General features: G+C 44.7%; 1 protein-coding gene across 4 annotated transcripts in view; it reads right to left on the reverse strand.

Annotated features, from left to right (window-relative positions):
- Positions 1-3,236: 3,236 nt before the first annotated feature.
- The window catches only part of nrxn3b (neurexin 3b), a 335,382-nt gene continuing 318,581 nt past the window's right edge, over positions 3,237-20,037 (reverse strand). For all 4 annotated transcript variants that reach the window (XM_085371806.1, XM_085371807.1, XM_085371805.1 and 1 more), the window contains 2 exons: positions 14,585-14,663; positions 3,237-4,219 (listed from right to left, as the gene is read on the reverse strand). In XM_085371806.1, coding sequence (XP_085227932.1) covers positions 3,237-4,219; positions 14,585-14,663 — 1,062 coding nt within the window. The remainder of the gene's footprint in view (positions 4,220-14,584; positions 14,664-20,037) is intronic.

The raw sequence follows: 20,037 nt of genomic DNA on the forward strand, positions 1-20,037 counted from the left end.
AAGCGAGTGACAGCATCCTGCAGTCTAACCACCCAAAATAAGTTTGGGAACAACTTTTTCCTTTTTTATTTCTGGGAATTGTTTGGAGTCAAAAAGGAGAAGCAGAAGACGATAATTAAACTGGCTGAAAAAGCCAAGTACCAACACAAAAAATCAAAGTGAACATACACACCGACTGATTTGCATGAAAACAGAAGAGGACAAATAATTTCAGCAATAAATAAATGACATTAAAAAAGAAAAACCCGACATATTGTCGGAAGATAATGTCGTATAAATGAGACATGAAATTAGCTATACAACGACAGAAAAAAATCGAATGCAAAAAAGTGACGAGCTGATCAGACAAGATACAGTAAAAAAAAAAAAAGACAGAAAAAAGGAACAAAATAAAAAACATCTGTAAGCCAGTAAGGTTCTAGCAATAGATCTCCAAATCCATCATAATCTGTCTTTATTCTCGTTTCATTTTTTTTGAATTTCCAATAAAAAAATAAATAAATGACATGATGAAAGCAACTTCAGAATAAGGAGGAGTCCCTAAGACAAGATCTGAGGGAGGCGTCTTCTCTCCGACTGACGGCTTCCGGTGGTCAAATATTCATGCGACTGAAGACAAACACCATCCAGGGAGACCAGACTTGTCGTCTAACAGCATTTGTTCCCTGCCTAAACAAATGTTCCTGTGCACATCACTTTCTCATCTCCAGGCAAAAGAATAAAAATGCTTCGTTTTGTTTGCTGTTTTCCTTTTTCCAGTCATGTTGCTACAGCAGAAAAATCAAATCAAACGGTCCATCTATACAAGAAGAGGATAAAAAATAACTCAACAGGAACTGGAATCTTCTGTACAACATTTGACCTGCAAAGCACGACGGCTAGATGTAATAAAATATGTAAACATGTTTTTGACACAGTCGTCTGAACAGCTAGAATCACACCGGAGTAAATCTTCAGCCTGTGTTTGTTTTTCTTCGTTAAGATTGTGACAATTACATCTTCATCAGACACATTTTATGGTAATGCATTTTTGCCACGGCGTCATATCGGTAAAAGGAAACAGAGGAACGACCGAAACAATAAAAAGAAATCAAATGAAAAGGGAAAAGAAGAAAAATGCTATCAGACGTTTGAAACTCTGAGAATTAACATTGTACAGTTTGCCTGGTGGATCCACTCTTGCACGCTTGAATGCCGTCTAGAATTTGGATGCCCTGCATAGCAGTCCAATCCTTAACTGAGACGTGAGGGCGGGGGGAGAAAAATATTGAAATACATTACTGTATTACATCCTGCTGAGCTCTGCCTAGTCGACCCTGACTGGCCATCATCCTTAGAAAAACAAACTAAAGAAAACAAAAAAGTGAAACTCAATATATAAATAAACAAACTACCGTATTTTCACAACCATAAGGCGCACTTAAAAGTCTTAGATTTTCTTCAAAAAGTACGGCGCGCCCTATAGCGCAGTGCGCCCTGTGTGTTGTAAGGAGGACGTAGTAGAGAACACCATGAGAACGCTAAAGGGTGAAGTGTGTGCGTTGACTTTATCGCACATACCTGTATAAAAGAACAGGTATGTGCGTTATGCAGGACATCGTTGTTTTAACAACCCTGAAAGTGGCAAAGAGACACGCTTACGAAGCACAGTTTAAACTGAAGGCCATCAGCTACGCGGAGGAACATGGAAATCGAGCAGCGGCGAGAGAATTTAAGATTAACGAATCGATGGTTCGCAAATGGAGGAAGCTAGAAAACAAGCTCCGGCAGGTCAAGAAAACGCAGCTGAGTTTCCGCGGACATAAGGCGAGGTGGCCCGAGTTGGAGGAAAGACTCGAGCGGTGGATCATCGAGCAAAGCGCGAGCGGGAGAAGCGTTTCGACGGTCACCATTCGGCTAAAAGCAGTTTCACTTTCACTTTTTATGAAACGGTGCCATTTTTCCATCCGGACCAGGACTACGGTAGCGCAGCAACTTCCAGCGGATTATAAGGAAAAGCTGGCCAGCTTCCGCTCCTACTGCAGCAAACACATCGGCGACAAACACATCCAGCGATGGATGACGGATGGAGACCACAGTTTCACCAAGAGTGGAAGGCAGCGCCCGGCGAGTTACGCCACAATTTGCCAATGGATTGTAGATGCTTGGGCTAACATGTCTGCTGGCACTGTTGTTCGAGCTTTCGCAAAAGCCGGCATCATTTCCGAGGAGCCGCACGGCACGGAAAGTGACTCTGACAGTGAAGAAAGTGAACCTGGCATGTTTGATGGAGATTTAGCGCAGCTGTTCAATTCAGACACAGAGGATGAGGACTTCGATGGGTTTGATTGATGATAAAAATGTGAGTACCAAACTTTGTTTTGCTCCTGCTTTATTTTTAAATATGCACACTTGTATGCTTGTGTGTTGTTGATGATGACGATTACCGGTAATAAAAATGTGAGTAAGGTACCGAACTCAGGTTTGCTCCCGCTTTATTTTTAAATACGCATACGGTACTTGTATGCGCCCTATGATCCAGTGCGCCTTATGTGTGTGTTAAATACAGTAATGGCACACATAACTGAGACTGCGCCTTTTAGCACAGTGCGTCTTATGGTCGTGAAAATACGGTACTGATTGATTGAATAAATAAAAAATAATAAAAGAAAAACAAGAAACACGTATACGTTACCTCACATCGCATCCATGAAAGCTACATTTAATGAAACCGCTTTGTAACGCAAAATCAGGGTTTGACTTCCAACTTTCCCCAACAATCATTGTTTCTTGAGGTCCCTCACTTACACAAGATGCCAGCACCACGTCACATACACCTCACATGCATGCTCAGAATGGCCGAAATGACAGTGATCATATTTTACAGGGTTACAATGGACAAGGTCGTCAGAACTCCAAGGATCACACACCTCTTAGACAGTCACTTGGGGTCGTGTGGGTGTTAAAGTGATGTTATTCACACTGCCGGATGTCTCCAGCAGGGACTCCTTAAAAGTGTCCACGCTGAGTCCCGGTGCAGCTGTTACTGCATTGTCTCTCTGTAATGCTTACAATAGTAAGTGTGCTTCCATAAGCCAAAGTTCTTTTTTGTAAATGTTTCTGCGACTCAGTAAGTCTCGAGTTCTAAAGAGATTTGATTCTTTTTAAATCACAGTTGCCAATATGGTACTGTCAAAGTGTTCTTAACTTTGTTCCAAACAGTTTGTAGCTTTATGGGTCGGGAAATGACTGGATTTCTATACATAATATTCCTTGTCCTTGTCTTTCGGTCTCTTGCTACTGGCGCTGCCTTTGGCGCTGCCGCCGGGTGCTTTATCCTTCACCACAGCGCCGTTGGTTTGCGCCGAGTTGCTGATGTAGTTGCGTGTTTCGTCCACCTGGTAGGAACCCTCCTCCCTGTTCCTGTACTTGTACATGGCGTAGAGGAGAATGAGGATGCAGAGGGCGGCGGCTGAGACAATGCCCACCACCATGCCCGTGGTACTGCTGGATTCCCGGACCACCTCCGAGGCCCCCGGGGGCACCCGCTGCACGCCGGGCACCGTGGGCAGGGCGGCAGGCACCGTGCGCAGCATGGGCGAGGTGATGAAGGGGCCTCGTGGCTTGGTGCCGTCCAGATCGAAGGACGTGGGCAGTGACACCAGGACCATGTCCGGCTGCGGGGGTTTTACCTCGCGGTTGTTCATTTTCCCGGCAGGCAGCTTGGGTGGCGTGTCCGAGGGGACCGCCGCCGGCGGCGTGCCCCGGAGGTCGGGCAGAGGCGAGGTGGGTGCAGTCCTACCTGCCTCAGAGGCTTTGCTAGGCCTCAAGTCCTTGGCCTCCCACTTGGGCGCGAGGGCTTTGTAGCTGCCTTCATAGGCCGATGTGGTCAAGATCTTATCTGTTACCAGGGAGAAGGTGGTGTAAAAATCTTCATCGTCAGTCGGGGGCAGGCTAGAGTCGAAAGCTTCGCCAGAGCCAAACCCCGAAATCACCATGCCATCATCATCATCATCATCACCATCATCACCACCATCACCATCATCACAATCATCGCTGCCTCGGTCCGACAAGCAAGGTACCCCCGCCTCAGTGGCCATGGCCAAGGATTCTTTGGTGGTCTCAATAATGGTGAGGACAGGGCGGAGGGTTGGGGGGAGGGGGATGAAGGGAGAACGGGTGGATACAGAAGGGATGTCTATGGGGTCCTCGACTAGCACGGGGATAACTAGCTCCCCTCCTGGAAAGTGAAACAGAAACAAGCGCCAGTCAGACGGCAGAAAGCGTTCCATCGGCAAAGCAAGAAGCAGTCAAGCACCAAAAAGAATCGGAAAACGAAAAGTAGAAAAAGCAAAGCTCAACGTAGGGAATCAAAAGTACTGAAGAGAAAGAAAGAAAGAATCAAACAGAAAACACTGTACCAGTGCAAAAACAATGAAACTCAGAACCAAACGAGACCCAAATGAAAGAAAACAACAGCCATAAATAAGTATACATTGCATCAAAAGGCTTTGAGGGATGCACAAGGGTGAGCCACGTTAAACTGACGCCTCAAATTAATTCCTATATAAGCTGCTGCTGCATAGGAAAGCGGGAATTACTTGTGATGCTGTGGAGTTTGTGGCCCTCGTATTAGTTCTACCTTGTAATTCTGCATATATCTGCACATAAATGACTAGCCCGGGCTTTTAAGAGGCATGTTTCATTTATCTTCAAGTGTAAATCCTTTTTAGCCTAAAACTATGAGCACCGAGAGATGTGCTCTGTGGATAAAAAAGAAGCAGAGGGTATTAGCATTGGTTTTGCAATTCAAGTGCAAGCCAGTGGGCCTGAAAGCAAGTTAACTAAGTCTGAAATGAGAAACTATTTGTAAGGTGTTTCTTATACCGTAGCTGCTCGGAGCGACGCTTTTTAACCCTGCTGACCTACACGGGCTGGAAAATACTAACAAGCTTCACAAAGCATCACAATGATGAAAAATGAGAGGTTGTGTCTTTGGGCTGGAGGGTCTCCAAAGTCCCAAAACGATATCTCGCACCTCTTAGGAAGCTGATAGGCAAGTTTAGGTCTGGCTGACTGATCTACTCGCTGCAGTCACAGCTGAAATGCTGCTGGAGATGAGCGAGCCTGTCCTTCCCTCGACATTAGCGGGCTCCCCTACTTGCCCTAGCCTCTTGCCTTTTGACCCCTACAGTTACCACAGTGGCACAAAGTCACCGGGCAGTTCAGAGACACCTGAATGTTTGCTGGCTTGTAACAGCTTGTAAGAGCAGTTGGACGTTATTAATTATTCACACGTAAGATCAAAAGACAGAGACATGCTTCCACATGTGTCTGCCTCTTTTATAATAAAGTCATTTGCCTTTCATTGGTTAAACCTGTTGTTGGACGACTACAAAGACTTTGAAACATTCAGATGTCTATTGAAGCTGCTTATCCTCTTGCCAAGGTGGATTGTTTGTACATTGCAAAGGCTCACAAACAGGGCACTATAAAGAGATGCAAACCTTTTGGAACAATAAAGAAAAAGAAAGAGAACACAACAGAAAATGAAAAAGGAAAAAAAAATAGAAATAATAATTAAGGCATTACAAAAAAAACAAACGAAAAGAGTTTAGAGTTAGAGCAAACATCGTAAGAAACATTCACAAAGTAAAGCCACAGATAGAGCTATTTAGAGAAAGGATTAGTAAGAGGAAAATTAAAAAAAGAAAGAAAGAAAACCAAACAAAGTCAGCTTGGAAAAAAAGCCTACGAAAAAAAGATGAAACAGTTTTCAAAGGAAGAAAGCATACCATCAGTTTTGTCAACTTACATCAACAAATTGCCCGCATGATTTTGGCAGGAAGAAAAAAAAAATTTACAAAAGAAAGTTGTGTAAGAATGCCTTTGGACAAGTTAGGTTAGTTTCTTTTTAACATTTTCTGATTAAGTAAGTATATATTTCTCTCTTTTGTTCTTAGACAGGATGGTACAGGGAGGCAACAACACATACATCCACACATCATGACATGAAAATAATCTTCACCATTCTGTTCAGGATCTTTTTTGTTGTTATTTTTGGATTTTTCAGAATCATTTTATTAGAAAAAAGAAAACAGTATATCTATAATTCTTGCTTTGATTGATAAGTCTCTCCATAAATATCTACAGCCGGATTAGATGACTTTTTTTTTTCTCATTCTTTTCTTCTTTTTTTTTTGCTCGTTCGCTCGGCTTTAGCTTGCTCGTCAGCTACGAACAAATTGGATGACTGTACATATCTTAGAATCTCTACGTAAAGGGGGTTTCGGGAGGAGGGAGTGTGAGACGGGGTGGGACCTATGAACATACTAGGAAGGAAATGACATAGATGGGGGTGAACGTGTACATCAGTTGCCATGTCCATGTAAAGGCGGCACGAAGCGGTCGGGCGGCATTAGAGCTTTTGGCTGTAAGGAAGGGATGGGGATATACAAACAATGAGCATATACATGCCCATCTACAAAAGAGAACAGCACTCTCAACACTGACAGTTTTACAAACCCTAAGCTGCAACTTCTTTTGCCATGCACAAAAAAAGAATTCAGACTCGTTAATCTATTCGATCCCAATTTCCAATCGGAGACAAGCGCTTAACTTCACAGGTGGATGTTCGAGATCGGCACGGAAACAGTTTTGGAAAGCAGTGTTTTCAGATCGGGGCCAGGATTAGCAGTTTTTCGAGGCAGCTTCTCTTTTTTCTCTATGAAAATCTCAGTGCAGCTGCATGGTTTTGATACCCAATCTTAAGAGCCTTCTGCTGTTTACGAAACGCTAATTAGTTCATAGAGAAAAGAGGAAGTTTTGTTCTAATTTAAAAAGGAGGAGGGGGGGGGGGGGGGGGGGGGGGGGGGTCATAATAAAAATAACATCGCAATTGTGATTCGCAACAAATTAGCAGTTTAAATTTAACATTGTCAGAAAAGAAACAGAGAGGTTCACATATATGTGGATTATCATATATGTACAAAAAAGGAGGAAAATAACAGATAAAGAGAGATTAGCAAGCAAGAAAGAAAGGCATTAAATTTCTCACACTATCAAAGATGAACAACCAGAAAGCACACACTGAGGCAGACAAAGAGAGAGAGAGGGAGGGGGGGGGACAGTTTATAGGAAAGTGTCGCCACCTTCGTTTAACTAATAATAAGCGGGTTATTATTAGTTACCTCAATACATTTCTCTTGTTAGTATTTCTTTTTAAAACACAGGACAGGGCGTGCAATCTGGATGTACGTCAGAGAAAGAGAGGCAAATCACACAAACGCTTTCTTTCCTTTCTTTTGGAGTTTGTTTTAGTTCCACTCTAAGAAGTTGGGTTAATGCATGCTTAAGTAAGTTGCATTTAGGGAGAGTAATAATACAATAACAATACAGCAAGCCAGGGGGGACAGGTATGGTGGGGGGAGGGGGAGGGGCTTAAGAAGGGGCGGGCCAATGGTCAGTAAAGGTGACTGCCAGCAAAGGGCTGTGGGATATTTTCCTGATGTAAAGAAGTCATTCACTAGCAGTTACGGTGCACCGTACGTAACCAGCACTTTCACTAATTAATACAGAGAACGGGGTAGAGAGAGATCGTCGGACGTTTAGATGCTTTGTGTTACGTGCATAACCGACAGCCTTCGTTTGACAGATAAGCATCTGCAGTTCCACAAGAGGGCATGTGGTGGATTTATCTCTGCACATCAGCTTTGGGTTAATCCTCTGCAGGCTGTTTTACAGAAACCTCATTTGGGTTTTTTTAAGCACACTGTCTCTGCGAGCGAAGCATTATTGAGTAAATATGGCATCTGTCACACTGTATTGACGGCTCCTTATCCACGCCGGCATCTAAAATGCGAATGTCCCTGTCACTGCTCCGGCCCTGATTCAGAGGATGTCATAGGACATGATTCAGCGGAGGCCTCGCACTGCATCGCTGCCATTCTCGTCTTTCACTGAAAAAAGGGGGGGGAAAGCCGCTACGTCGCCGCTACCTGTGACGTTCCAGCAAACAGCCATAAAACCGCTCTGCCCTGTTAAATAAACAGGAGCGTCTCGGAGTAAAGCGATTGCATCCGAGGCTTTTATTTATCCAACTCTGCCCTCGTTGTCTTGGCCTTGTTTGCATCCTCTCACTCCGTTCTTGGCTAACAGCTTTCGGCTACTGTTAGCTTTGTGCTATATCAACAAAACACTCGGATGGGAGGGGAGACGCTGCAGTGAAGCCCCCCGTTTTAGTAAAGTCAGCGCAGAGGACCTTGATGTTTTGTAAACACTTTAATCCTGTGTAAGCTCTTGCACAAGCGCCGCACGTCTTGCTGCATTTCAGAAGCAGACAAACACGCCGCTTTCTAATGGGTTTGCTCAACCAGATTGCGTTTGTTTTTCGAAACTCATCAAGATGGATGGGGATTTTATTCTAAAACCCTGCCATCCTAGCAAGACCACCCCCCCAAAAAACTCTCCGCTCTGATAGAGCCGCAGCCAGTTTCTCAAAGGAAGTCAGGACTTGTGACTAGTGTGTTTCTGCACGCCTACTGACTCTCCCTCCTTTTGCATCAATGAGAGAAACCCATCTACTAAAATGAAAATATGAAACAAACTCAATATTAAAGCCATTCCTCTTTTCATCCCACCATGTAATAAAGGCTGCATGCCTGTTTGCGGGCTTTTTGAAGAGGAATTAAAGTAAATACAGTAACTACTAAATGGCTGATTGACTACCTCAGCAGCTTGAGAGCTACAGATGCAGAAATCTCCAAGAAAGCACTTACTCTTCACTTTCCTCCTCTCCCCCCACTCTTTTCCTTCTCCTCGCTCCCTGGTTTGATCCCCGTGTCCATCCAAAAAGTTTGCTGAGGCTTCCGAATGGAGATGAATCCTGACGGTGTGTCAGGGATTTGACAACGCTCCGCCATAAAAGCAGAAAAGCCGGTGCACCGCGGATGAACTGATTGAATGGGATTTTTGACGCAAATTGTGGGTGAGTCAGTGGTTTAGGGCCCTGAAATCCCATTGTGGTGCAAGCATTGTGCCCAGACACCTGCTGTAGCAGATTCATTCATCCCTACCTACTACAGGTAGGGAACTGATTACCAGAAGGCCAGCAGCACACAGATTCTCAGCGTGGATACACTTGCCAGGGATTATAAGGGTGTACCGTGCAGCGGCGGAGCTTTCTAGAAGCATGTCGTTTCAAAGCACTTTACCTCACCATTAAACTTATCTTATCGTGTCTGCGCACACGTCTGCCAGAAGAAACCTAATTTCTCACTGATGGACATTCATTTCTCTTCTAAACATTAAGCGATGTTCCGTTCACAGCTCCGATGGAGAAGTCTGTCCTGTCATGGATGCGCGAAGCACCCCCGGAAGAAGGTGCTCGCCTGTGTAGCCGCGGCGCATGGCGGATAGCTCTTAATCCGTCATCATGTGGCTGGGCCGCATTCCGGTGTATTAAATTGGCGTCTCCAACAGGCGTGGCGACTCGCCCCTGTCAGCTGGTCGATTTGCTGTACAGCCATTAGGCTGCACCTCTACACTCGGCAGACGTGTGTCAGCTGGATAACCTTTAAACTGATCCGAGGCCTGTGTCGAAGTGACAGCCGGCCCGGCGGGGCTTGACGGAATCCATAGCCGATGCCACAAGGAAACTCGGTGATCCATCCCTATCATACTTCATTCCGTACCCTGCACTTTGCTCTTCATATACAGCAGTGAAGAAATCACACAACATTACATCCCAGCCTCCAGTCTAAGATTAATCTGAACGCCAGATCCTGGACTTTATCTACCCCGGGCAAACGAGATGAGGAAACATCTATAAATACACTACATCTGTTTGATCTGCGCTGCACTTGATCAAAGGCAGAGGGTAACAGTGCATGCAGGATCATTTATGCCCTTTTTATGGAAAAACATTCTTCCCATGACATAGCTGACTGCAGCGTGGCATGCAACAGTTACACTGCGTGCTTGCTGCTGCACAATTTTGCAGGAGAGCCGTCTCTTATAGAAAACGCCTGGACTGGCTGTTGCTCAGAAAGGCTCAAACAACCTATCTGTGCGATAATGTTCAGCAGGTAGTCTGTCATTCTTATAGCACAGCAAAAAGTAAGTGTGTTAGGGAGCTGCGGTGCTTCAGGGGTGTAACAAGTGTACAAAATCCACTGAATCTCATCTCCTGAATCTACACTAAACTCTCTTTTGGCCCCTTGAAGACAAAAATTAAGATAACTTCATATTATAAAGTCAATACAGCAACTGTGTTCACTAACAGTAGCTTGTTGCAGCAGCGAGCTCAGCGCCTGTCCCTTTTTTTCCAATGCTGCAGCTGGAAACGACGCTAATGACGAGTGTGAAATTGACCCAAAGCAGTAAAGTTGCAGGTGCATGAAACTAACACACGCTGCAGTGATAATCCTCTCTGAGTTATGAGTTTCAGTATAAGTAGACTTGCCCATTAAACGCAGTCATCTGATCCAGAGGTATTGTGAAAATTATAATATATATAAGTGAGCAGCTTGAAGCAGCTGATGTTTTGGATCCCGCTTGGTCATAGTTTGAAATATCGAATCCTATTATTTACCTTAAACTGGGTAAAACAAGCAGTTTAAGCGCCTTCCTTCCTTTGATTGGCTGCCCCTCGAAAAGGTTTGAAGAGGTGGGTGGAGCTTCTGTGCCTGGGGTGACCATGTTAGTATCCACTTGCTTTGACATTACAGATAGGAGAACAGGCTGTTTGAAACAGGTTCATTTGTATATGAAACTTTGGCCGAAATTTAACATGAAGATCGAGCATCTTAAGGAACAGAATAACTGCTCCCGTTTAAATATTGTGGCATTAGTCGATCAAACCTTTCACAAATAGGTGGAAATGTCTTTTTTATGGGCTCGGAAGGTTCACATATTACAGGTTTTATGAACATTTACTAGTAGGTTTGTAATAGAGCCACCGTAACGCTCCATGTTTGACTTAAGATAAGACGTTTTTACACAGCATAGAGACAGAGGTGTAACTAATAACAATGATGATGGCTCTGTTCCAAGATTTATGAAAGCTGCCTGCCTGGTATGGCTTTTGGGCACTGCTAGAGTGGAGCAAAGACATCATTAATGTTATTAGTCACACCTTTGCTTTTGCAGCTCTCACAAAAAAAAAACAGTTCTGCTGCGACAAAGACATTTTTCCACATCCACTGCTTCGTCTCATTAGGAGGTAGACTTTTTAATTTGGCCTATCGTGAGTCAGATTAAAACCTAGTTCCATCAGGCCTGACTCGTGGCAGCTTGTAGGTGCTGTACGGACAAATCAAACATTTTGAATCAATTACCCCAATATAATGACACATTAATCATAAAATTGCTCTGATTGCACGGTAATGACAAGCCACGGCGCCGTTAATCACCGTGAAATGAAATCATAAATCGACTTATTTGTGCCTTCCTCCAAAACTGAGCATCTCGCAGCACTCACGCATTTCTGCACGTGGCGCTTTCTTTAGCTTGAACCGACAATTCTGTAAATGCACGCAGAGGACTGTGAGTCATCTCACGGGATTCGCTCTATTGGCCCTCTCGTGGAACCCGCGTGGGATTAAAAGGGGGGGGGGGGGGGGGGGGGGGGGGGCAGGGGGCAAGGTGAGGTTTCAACAGTTTTGGTTTCAACACGGAGACAACACAAGCACAAGACGAGCACGCACGCACAGCGGACAACACAGGCTGGTTTGGCAGACGCAGACGGAGCACTGACAGAGACAGCAGGCACGAGCACGAACACGGGACGCCTCGGAGGGAGGAGCTGCCGCTGCTGGGGGCAGACCCCCCCCTCCCCTCAGCACGCACACGCTGACATGTAGAAGCCGAGTGGAGGGACGTATGGGTGGGAAAAAGAAGCAGAGCGTAAAAATGGACGCCAATCATATCCACGCTGAAGCAGGGGATGGTTGGAGGAGAGGGTTACTGGTTAGTCTACAGAGCTGCGGTACAGTCCAGTACAAGAGTGCATGCCACAAATGCCTTCTACTTGGAGCAACAGATAAAATAGAAAAACAGATATACTTTGTGGCAATAAAAGTCTTTTTATGCCATCTGCATTCAAACAGACATGTATATGCAGAAAGGCTAAAAGAAGGTGGGTGGGGTGAGACAGGATGGAGGGGGTGGGGTCGGGGTAACGCTCGGAAGGGGCGACAGGGGGGAGTCATTCTCACACACAACTTTCTTGAGACAGAATGGGGTTGCCTGCACAAGGCCAAAAAAGGATGATGGCAAGAAAAGATTTTGTTGCCGTTCATTTCCCTATGTTGTATCGAAAATGTGCTGAGGTGGGGGGAGGGATGATCCTTTAGAAGCCATATGGCACAAAATAAACAAATAAAACACAAAACTTGATGAGGAGGAGAACTTTGACTTTTCCAACCACCAAAAGTTCATGCGGCACAAGATGAGGCAAAAAACGGGAGGAGCGGCTCTATCCTTGCTTGGATGATGGACGACGGATGATGAGGAGGACGCCAAAGAAACGATAAGAGTGATGATAATAATAAAAGAAAAGCAAATGAAAACTGAAAACAACCACAACAACAAAACAAGGAAAGTAAAAGCAGCCCGCACCCAACCCTCCCAGGCCCCAAAGGAAAGCAAAAAGAAGACAAGAACGAAAGAAAAGAAAAACACAAACCCAGCAGCTGGGTCCAAATCGATACAGAGGAGAGATGTTCATATGTGCATCACACGAGAAAAAAAGGAAAAGAAACCCAACATCATGTCATACAACTGTTCATACGACTGGAAGCGGAGGGGGAGGTGGGGGCGAGGAATGAGGATATGAATTTCTGTGTCCACATGATGGGATGTACGGTATGTTTGCGTAAGTGTGTGTATGTTGCCACTATATGAGGGGAGGGTACCGTGTTCTCTCAGCAAAAGCTTCTTGCGCTTCACTTGACTGCACTTTCACTTTTCTTTTTTTTTGAGAATACTTGGGTTTGAGGTTTTAATGGTCTGAAGAGATACAAAAATAAATAAATTGAAACATGTGAGCTGCGTGCCCATTCGATTTCAATAATCTCTGCCTTTACCCAAGCAACTCACGCTAGATAAGGCACCTAAAATGCTGCAAGGAAATGGCTTTTTCCCCCCAGCCACATCAAAAAGCCATAAGACCTAAATGTGGTCATAATTTCAAGAAAACAAACGCCATCAGCGAGCGATAGACGACTTCTTTTCTCAGACTGGGGGAGAAATGGTTAAATCCGTCACAGCGGAAAGGCCCGATTTTCCCTAAGAACAAAATAAACGCTCGATCGTCCACAACCGCAGACGTGGAAGGGCAACACGGCGGTGGCGTATTATTAGCTGTGAAAAGTGGACATATGCTCGGTGTTAAGCTGAGCTGTGTTTCGCCAGATTAGCGCAGCGTCAATTAGCCGGCTGTGATGGTATTTTGAAGGACACTGAAGCAATCAAATAGCCGGAGCTGTTAATGATTTCCAGAGCGCCTAAGGGGAGCTGCTTTTCAAATAGTGAGCCAGTTTCAATACAGCTCACAGTCTTTGCTTTGCTCCGCGTTATTAGGAATCCGTGCCAACAGCTCCTGGGCAGGAGCGTGATTGACAGCTGCTTATTCGACTCATCCAAACCCAAGTTGCCTCAAAAATAACCATTCCTTTTAAATCTGCGGCATTATTTCCAGCTCTGTTGTTATTTTCCACTGAGTGAGTGTCTTATCACTTTGATCTAATCACAAAGTGATATGTGCGTGTTTGTGTGTGTGTGTGTCAAGGGAGGGAGGGAAGAGAGACGATGCGCACAGAAATTCGAGGATATCTGTTCTCTATTAGAATGTTTCAGGTAAGGCAAGCCTCCGACGAAGGAAACAGAGGTACAAACAAGAGAAGAAGAAGGAGTAGGGAGGAAGAGGCTCTGTTGCAGTTAGTCTGCTACATATCACAGTATCTAGGCTGAAAGCATCTTTGTTCTCGAAAGAATCTCAAAATGTATCCTCTGTCAAGAGAGACGCACACACGCACAGCAAGAGGAAATCAACCAAGTACAGGACAGATACATTTTGAAGCATCAGTGCGGGCGACATGGGGCTTGATACTAATTTCGTACTTTGTTGAGTAAAGTTTTGCTCTCAGCTGAACGCCGAGAGAACAAAATTAGTATCAACGCGTCGTCATGTCTGCAACCAGTGGCCCCATAGCTAAGTGTAACTTGTTTCAGAGATGAAAGGCGTGAGCTTTAACACGTCCCGGCAGGAAGCTGTGTGCATTTACTTATACACAGTACAAGCTCCGAGTGGGACTTCCTACAGCAGAGCATGCCGAGGGTGTAGAAAGTGCATTCTTACTGCTTTCGCCCGTCTCCAAAAAGTGTTCTTTAAACTTTTGGCAGACACTGAGGACCCCGTTGTGCTTACTATGGCTACTTTTTCTGGGTGGGAGGGGGAAAGTGGGCGTTTTTTTTTAAGTTACACTTGAAGCTCCCATGGGACATGATGCTAAGGGAGGAGAAGCTCCTCGGTAGCAACTCAAAGAAAGATAAGAAGAAATAGACCAGGTTTCAGAGCAAGCACAACTCGACACACTCATCCCACCTGCATGTCCGGAGTCGCACTCTTCCAGGTCCTCGTCGTCGCTGGAGCACTCTGCTGATGAAACAATGTCATCTGTCGTCTGCGGAGAAAGACACACAAACACGCACACGAACACAAACACAGAAGAAATTGTGGTTAGGCCAGGGGCAGCGCGAGCGAGTCCTCAGCCACTCAAGGATATCTCTGCACGCGCAGACTTCTCTCGCCTGTCCTTCAGCTTCCATATATCACTTGGAGTCAATCATATTTCACAGCGTTTATCATTCTTCGCTTTATGTGCTTTCCACCTCCGCAGATAATTGTTTTCCTTCACCCTCCGCACTCTGCCTCCGATTATTTATTGCCCCTCCCCTCCATCGCCCGCAATCAATGGACGCACTAAGCCCACACAGATCAGCAGCGTCCCCGGCCCCTGATTTGTGCTAAAGGGTGCAGGAGGAGGGATGGGGATGGGGTGGCACACGTTACACCGCCCGGCCCGGCGATGGATTATCTGCACCCTCCAGTTCCCACAATTCTGATTTATCCCTCCCTCCCACCCGACCAACCCTTCCCTTCCCCTTTTCTCTTTCCTTTTTTTTTTCCAGGTCGACCCGTCGAGGACAGAAGCAGGAGGGAGGGAGAGGGTTATATTTCAGTGGTGGCGCGCTGGGCAGCCGGCGTTTATTAGAATGAATCAGCGGGGCGATAAAATAAGCCCTGTCACCAAGCAGGGTTATGAAATCAGAGTGCTGATTGAGTTTTCCAGTCCTGGCCAAGGGTGTGGGACTCTAAATATCATTGAGTTTGACAGACTAATGAAACGCGCCCCCATGCTTGTGCCGCTCGCTTTCAACGGCGCCCAGAAAAAGCCGTCCACTTCCCACCGTATGCTGATGTGCAGCACACGCGTGTCTGCAAAAGCTCACACAGGAGGCAGATTTTTCGCTGTTTTTTTTGTTTGTTTTTCCTAATGTCTGCTATGATTATGCATGATGGGCTGTGCTGTTTTCTCTATCAGCACATTTGATAATGTGTTAATGTGCGTTTTTGCTGGTATGCTTAATGCACCACATTATGTACTGTACTCCACCAAGAGGAGGCAAAAAAGCAATGTGGGGGTGGGGGGGATGCTTTAAACTAAATTGCTGTAAAATATAGCCCCTTGGTAAACATGACATTATTTATTGAAGCCACATTACGGGCGTAAAAGTCTTGGTTATTGCTGAAAGAGGGTTATTGCTTGTTATTATGATAGCAGCAGATGTGGGAGGCAGGGACACAGAGAGAGAGAGAGAGAGATGAAAAATCCGAGCCACTTCAAAGTCTGTTCTAGCAATTTCAGCCCCGAGACCATCACGCCATAACCCGGCATCGACTGAAAACACTGCCTTTCTCTCGTCCATTCATGCCGATGGCGGCAGCGTCTCCGCACGGTGAATATTTTCACTGCTTTGGATGCGCTTGCTTCACGGAGCCTTGCACGCCCATGTGCGTCTCCAAAATGCTACGTTTTAGTTAAACAGATCACACCAATTTGTGCGCAGCTACCCACACGCACGAAGACTCTCAGGCAGCTACTTCGCATTCAGTTAGATGCAGCGGGTACTGTGGTGTTTCTTAGAAGTTCTTGCTGAGGGTCATTGTTTTTTTTACCTGCTGTTATGGAGAAAGTAGTCCTGCATTAGGCTGGCTCGAGCAAGCGGACGCCGTTTGGTCGAACACGTGATGGGGCTCCTAACATTAGCCTTAAAGATGACGTGAAATCTAGGCTTCGTTTGCTGTGGGATGTCTACATGTTCTCCTCTGCTCCTGTGTGAGTTTTCTTCCACAGCCCAAAGGCATGCACATTAGGTTAACTTGTAGTGGATATAAGGTGCTGTATGAGTGTAAGGGTAAATGCAGATTGTTCTCTAAAGTGCGATATAAATTCCAGCTAATTTCCATTTCCATGTGACCGAGGGAAATCAGCGTGATTTGATCTCAAAAAAGCAAAATATAAAAATTTTGTAACCTCAATTTGCTGCCGAGCATCCACCAAACACTGAAGAACTACAGAGAGGAAATGACAGAAATGAGATTATGAAACAGGATTACAAGGAAATGAAAGATCACAATGAGGTGACTTATTACCAATTGCTGGTTGGCTTTTAGATCACTTCGGGCTTCCTGTTATCTGAGTGAATACAATAGAAATAAGGGCTTGGGAAATGAATACTTGCAGTGGGTAACACTTCAGTACTAGTTTTGGTGTCACAGATTCTACAGGTCACTGCAAAAGTCTCCAGACTTTCAAAGAAGTCTTGACCAACTTTACCAAGCTTTCAAAACCTTTTCACTCATTTTCAGGTCTCCTACCTTTGTTAAGCTACTTAACTTATAAAATCAAACATAAAACAGTACCTAAGTCAAGGGAAGAGTTAGGTCGCTAGAGCCTCGTGTCTCCACATCACAGCCAACTTTAGTAAAGAACCGATTTTAAATTGTATCTTTAGGCGCTTTGTTACCTGCAGCCTGTTAGAAAAACACAGCATTTATCCCCATTTCAAGAAGTCGTTCTGAAGCTTGAGATGGGCAGTAATCTGTTACAAGTAATTGGTTACTGTAATCAGATTACTTTTTTCAAGTAACAAGTAATGTAAGGGATTTCTAATGCAAAAAAGTAATTAGATTACTGTTACTTTCCCTTAAAGTAACTCACATCTGTGAGAGTGTCTCATGACAATGACGTAAGCGTGTGCGACGTGCGTGGCAGCAACAGACGTGTGCGGATCAACAATGGATAACATGGAGTGAAGGAGAGACGGTGCAGCGACGTGGACGTCCTCACATTACTTTGAGTTTTAGTCTGTAAGAAGTGACAAAAACAGCGTCCGCTGTTCACTCTGCGCAGGAAGAAAACTTCTTTCTACAGCGAAAAATTTAACTAAATCTGAGCGAGCACGCTGCCACGGGAATGAGGTATTCACAGAGAAACCCCCGGACCCCCCTGCTGTGTTTTACTTGCATTAATTTGAAAGAGTGTAAACACAAAACATTTTATTTTGTGTGCTGGAACATGCAGAACATAAGTTTAAATGTTAAAGAATTTCTTCAAGTCAAAGACTGTTGCAATAATTGAATTTTTGCTCGATGCAATGTGCATAAGATTAAAACTAGTAAAACAATTTTTAAAAGAGACTTTTTCATTTGATTCAGTTTTATATGATGGATTATGCAGAAAAATAGAATTGGGCTGAAAGGCCTATTGCTTTATTACGTATTCAGGTTGTGTACCATGTTTTTAAAAAGTAACTAAGCAACTAATTAAGTAATCAGTAATTAGTTACTTATTACTTTTTTCAAGTTACTTGACCAACACTGTTCTTAAGGGATGAAAGTAGGAGGCTGAGGTGAGATGGAGTGATGAATCGCTGTCAGTGTTTAAGCAGAGGTCAGGAGAGGAACAGCAGTGAGTGTCGACAGGCATCTGTAAAACACGGTGGAGGCTCTGCTGTGGGTTGTGGTTGTGTTCCAGTCAGGTTTTGGGGATCTTGTCAAAACTGATTTCAGTATCATCAGATTTTGATGAAACAACACCATACGCTTCATTTTTCAGCAGCCCAAACACCCTGTCAGTGCAGTAGTTCCTATTCCTGAAGGCTATAACAATGCAGCTTGTTTAAGAACAGGCTGTGTTCAAGATTAAATACAGGTGTACCAAATATTGACTTTCAAGCACAGTGGAGTTGTACATAATGTTTTGCCCTATATACTGTATTTCCATTTACATGTTACCATAAATCACTGCATTTCCCATTTTCCCAGCAAAATATAAAGAAATGAGGAGTGGCTCAAAGGTTTTGCACACAGCTGTGTAAAAATACCTTTGACAACCTTAACTGCAGTATAATAAAGTGTCTTCAAATGGCAAGCCTCTCAGCCCCAAGGTAAGCCCAAGTAACATCTCTTGATGTGTCGGCATCCAGAGGCCAGAACTCTGCCAGCAACTCAGTAAAAAAGAAAAAACCCATGTACTTCACATTTTATCCTCTCCACATTAAAGAGCCTCGCGTAGTGTAAAAGTCCCAATGAAAAGGCAGGAGGACACACTCCATTCAACGGAGTCACTTTGCATATGACTACATCCTCAAACTCAAAGTAAGAGACCCTTGCACTGAAGCGACTTTGATTCCACTCCAAGATGAATGAAAGAGTTTTTTTTTTTAAAAAGGTGACGTGTAGATCCACTAGTTGTGTGGCTTTCCGCAAACATACAACGTATCTCAGTCGTCACAGCGGTTCGGAGTGAAGCACTTGTCATGCGGGGCTTTTTACACATCTGGACTAATGCAGAAGCAATCAAGTGTCACACGGAGCTCGCAGTCTTCTCACGGCCGTCCGGAGGGGAGAACGGCGTATGGCGCTCCACTCACAGAGTGGAAAAGGCATAGACTTCATGTGTGTGCACTGATGGGAGCTTACAGCGGGGTATAGCATAATGATTTGGTTGGCCAGCGGGACTACAAAAACTGATTTCACAGCTGGCAAAATCCAATTCTCTGGCTAAATCTCCATAACATAGAGTGGGATATATTTTGGCAGTGAGGCATTTTCTTTTTTTGGTCTAATTATTCTCAACAAACATCCTCATCATTTTTAAGAGTCTTGGTTGTGGGATTTACGGCCCACATTGTTTCACGTGTGGGGAAATTTGGAAATGCTCGTGCCCGCTACTTCCTGTGTGTGAAGAAAGCGTATTCTGCACAATGACTTCAGTACATAAAACGGCCGTTTTCATCACGCTCGATTATGCCGATTAGCGTGCCTTCGACTGACGCTGAAATTCCCGACTCCACCAACAAACACCACGGCCTAATCAATAGCCAGACTTCATTAAAGCAGCTCTTACCGCCGACCACCACAGAGCACATCAACTAAAAGGATCGCCCCGGCGATCAATAAAGATAGACAGCCTCCTTGGGAGACGAGTCTCAAAAAGTGACAGTTTCAGTTTCAAAAGTAGCGCCACCGACACAAACAGAATGCAGAGTCTGCAAAGAAACCGGGCGTCTGTCTCTACAAAGTTCCTCTGGTGTTTAATCATGAATCCTGTGATGTGAATCCGCCAGCAGCGGTGCAGAGGCCATTATCAGGCCAAGCTGCAATTACTTCTGCAAGCGAATGGAGAGCATGCTACATCACCAGTCGGGCTTGACCTCGGGAGTGAACAAAGAGGATGCAAGATTGATTAGCAATAAACGCGAAGCTGGGAAAGCAACATTTTCATTAAAAACTTCTTCAGCAGCAGAATAAAAAAGCTACACCTGCTCAGACTACATTTTTTCTTAATTTGGGAATTAAGATTATCTGAACATGAGGCCTGAATGAAACGATACGCAGACCCCCCCCCTACACTCCCCCGTGGACATTTAAAAACCCCTTTGCTTTGCGCTGATTCACAGTTGCTTTTCTGGCAGTGAGGAAATCCTTTC

Source organism: Diplotaxodon limnothrissa, linkage group LG15, assembly GCF_057381915.1.
Source record: "Diplotaxodon limnothrissa isolate DT_005_m linkage group LG15, D_limnothrissa_male_GT1.1, whole genome shotgun sequence".
Classification (NCBI taxonomy): Eukaryota; Metazoa; Chordata; class Actinopteri; order Cichliformes; family Cichlidae; genus Diplotaxodon; species Diplotaxodon limnothrissa.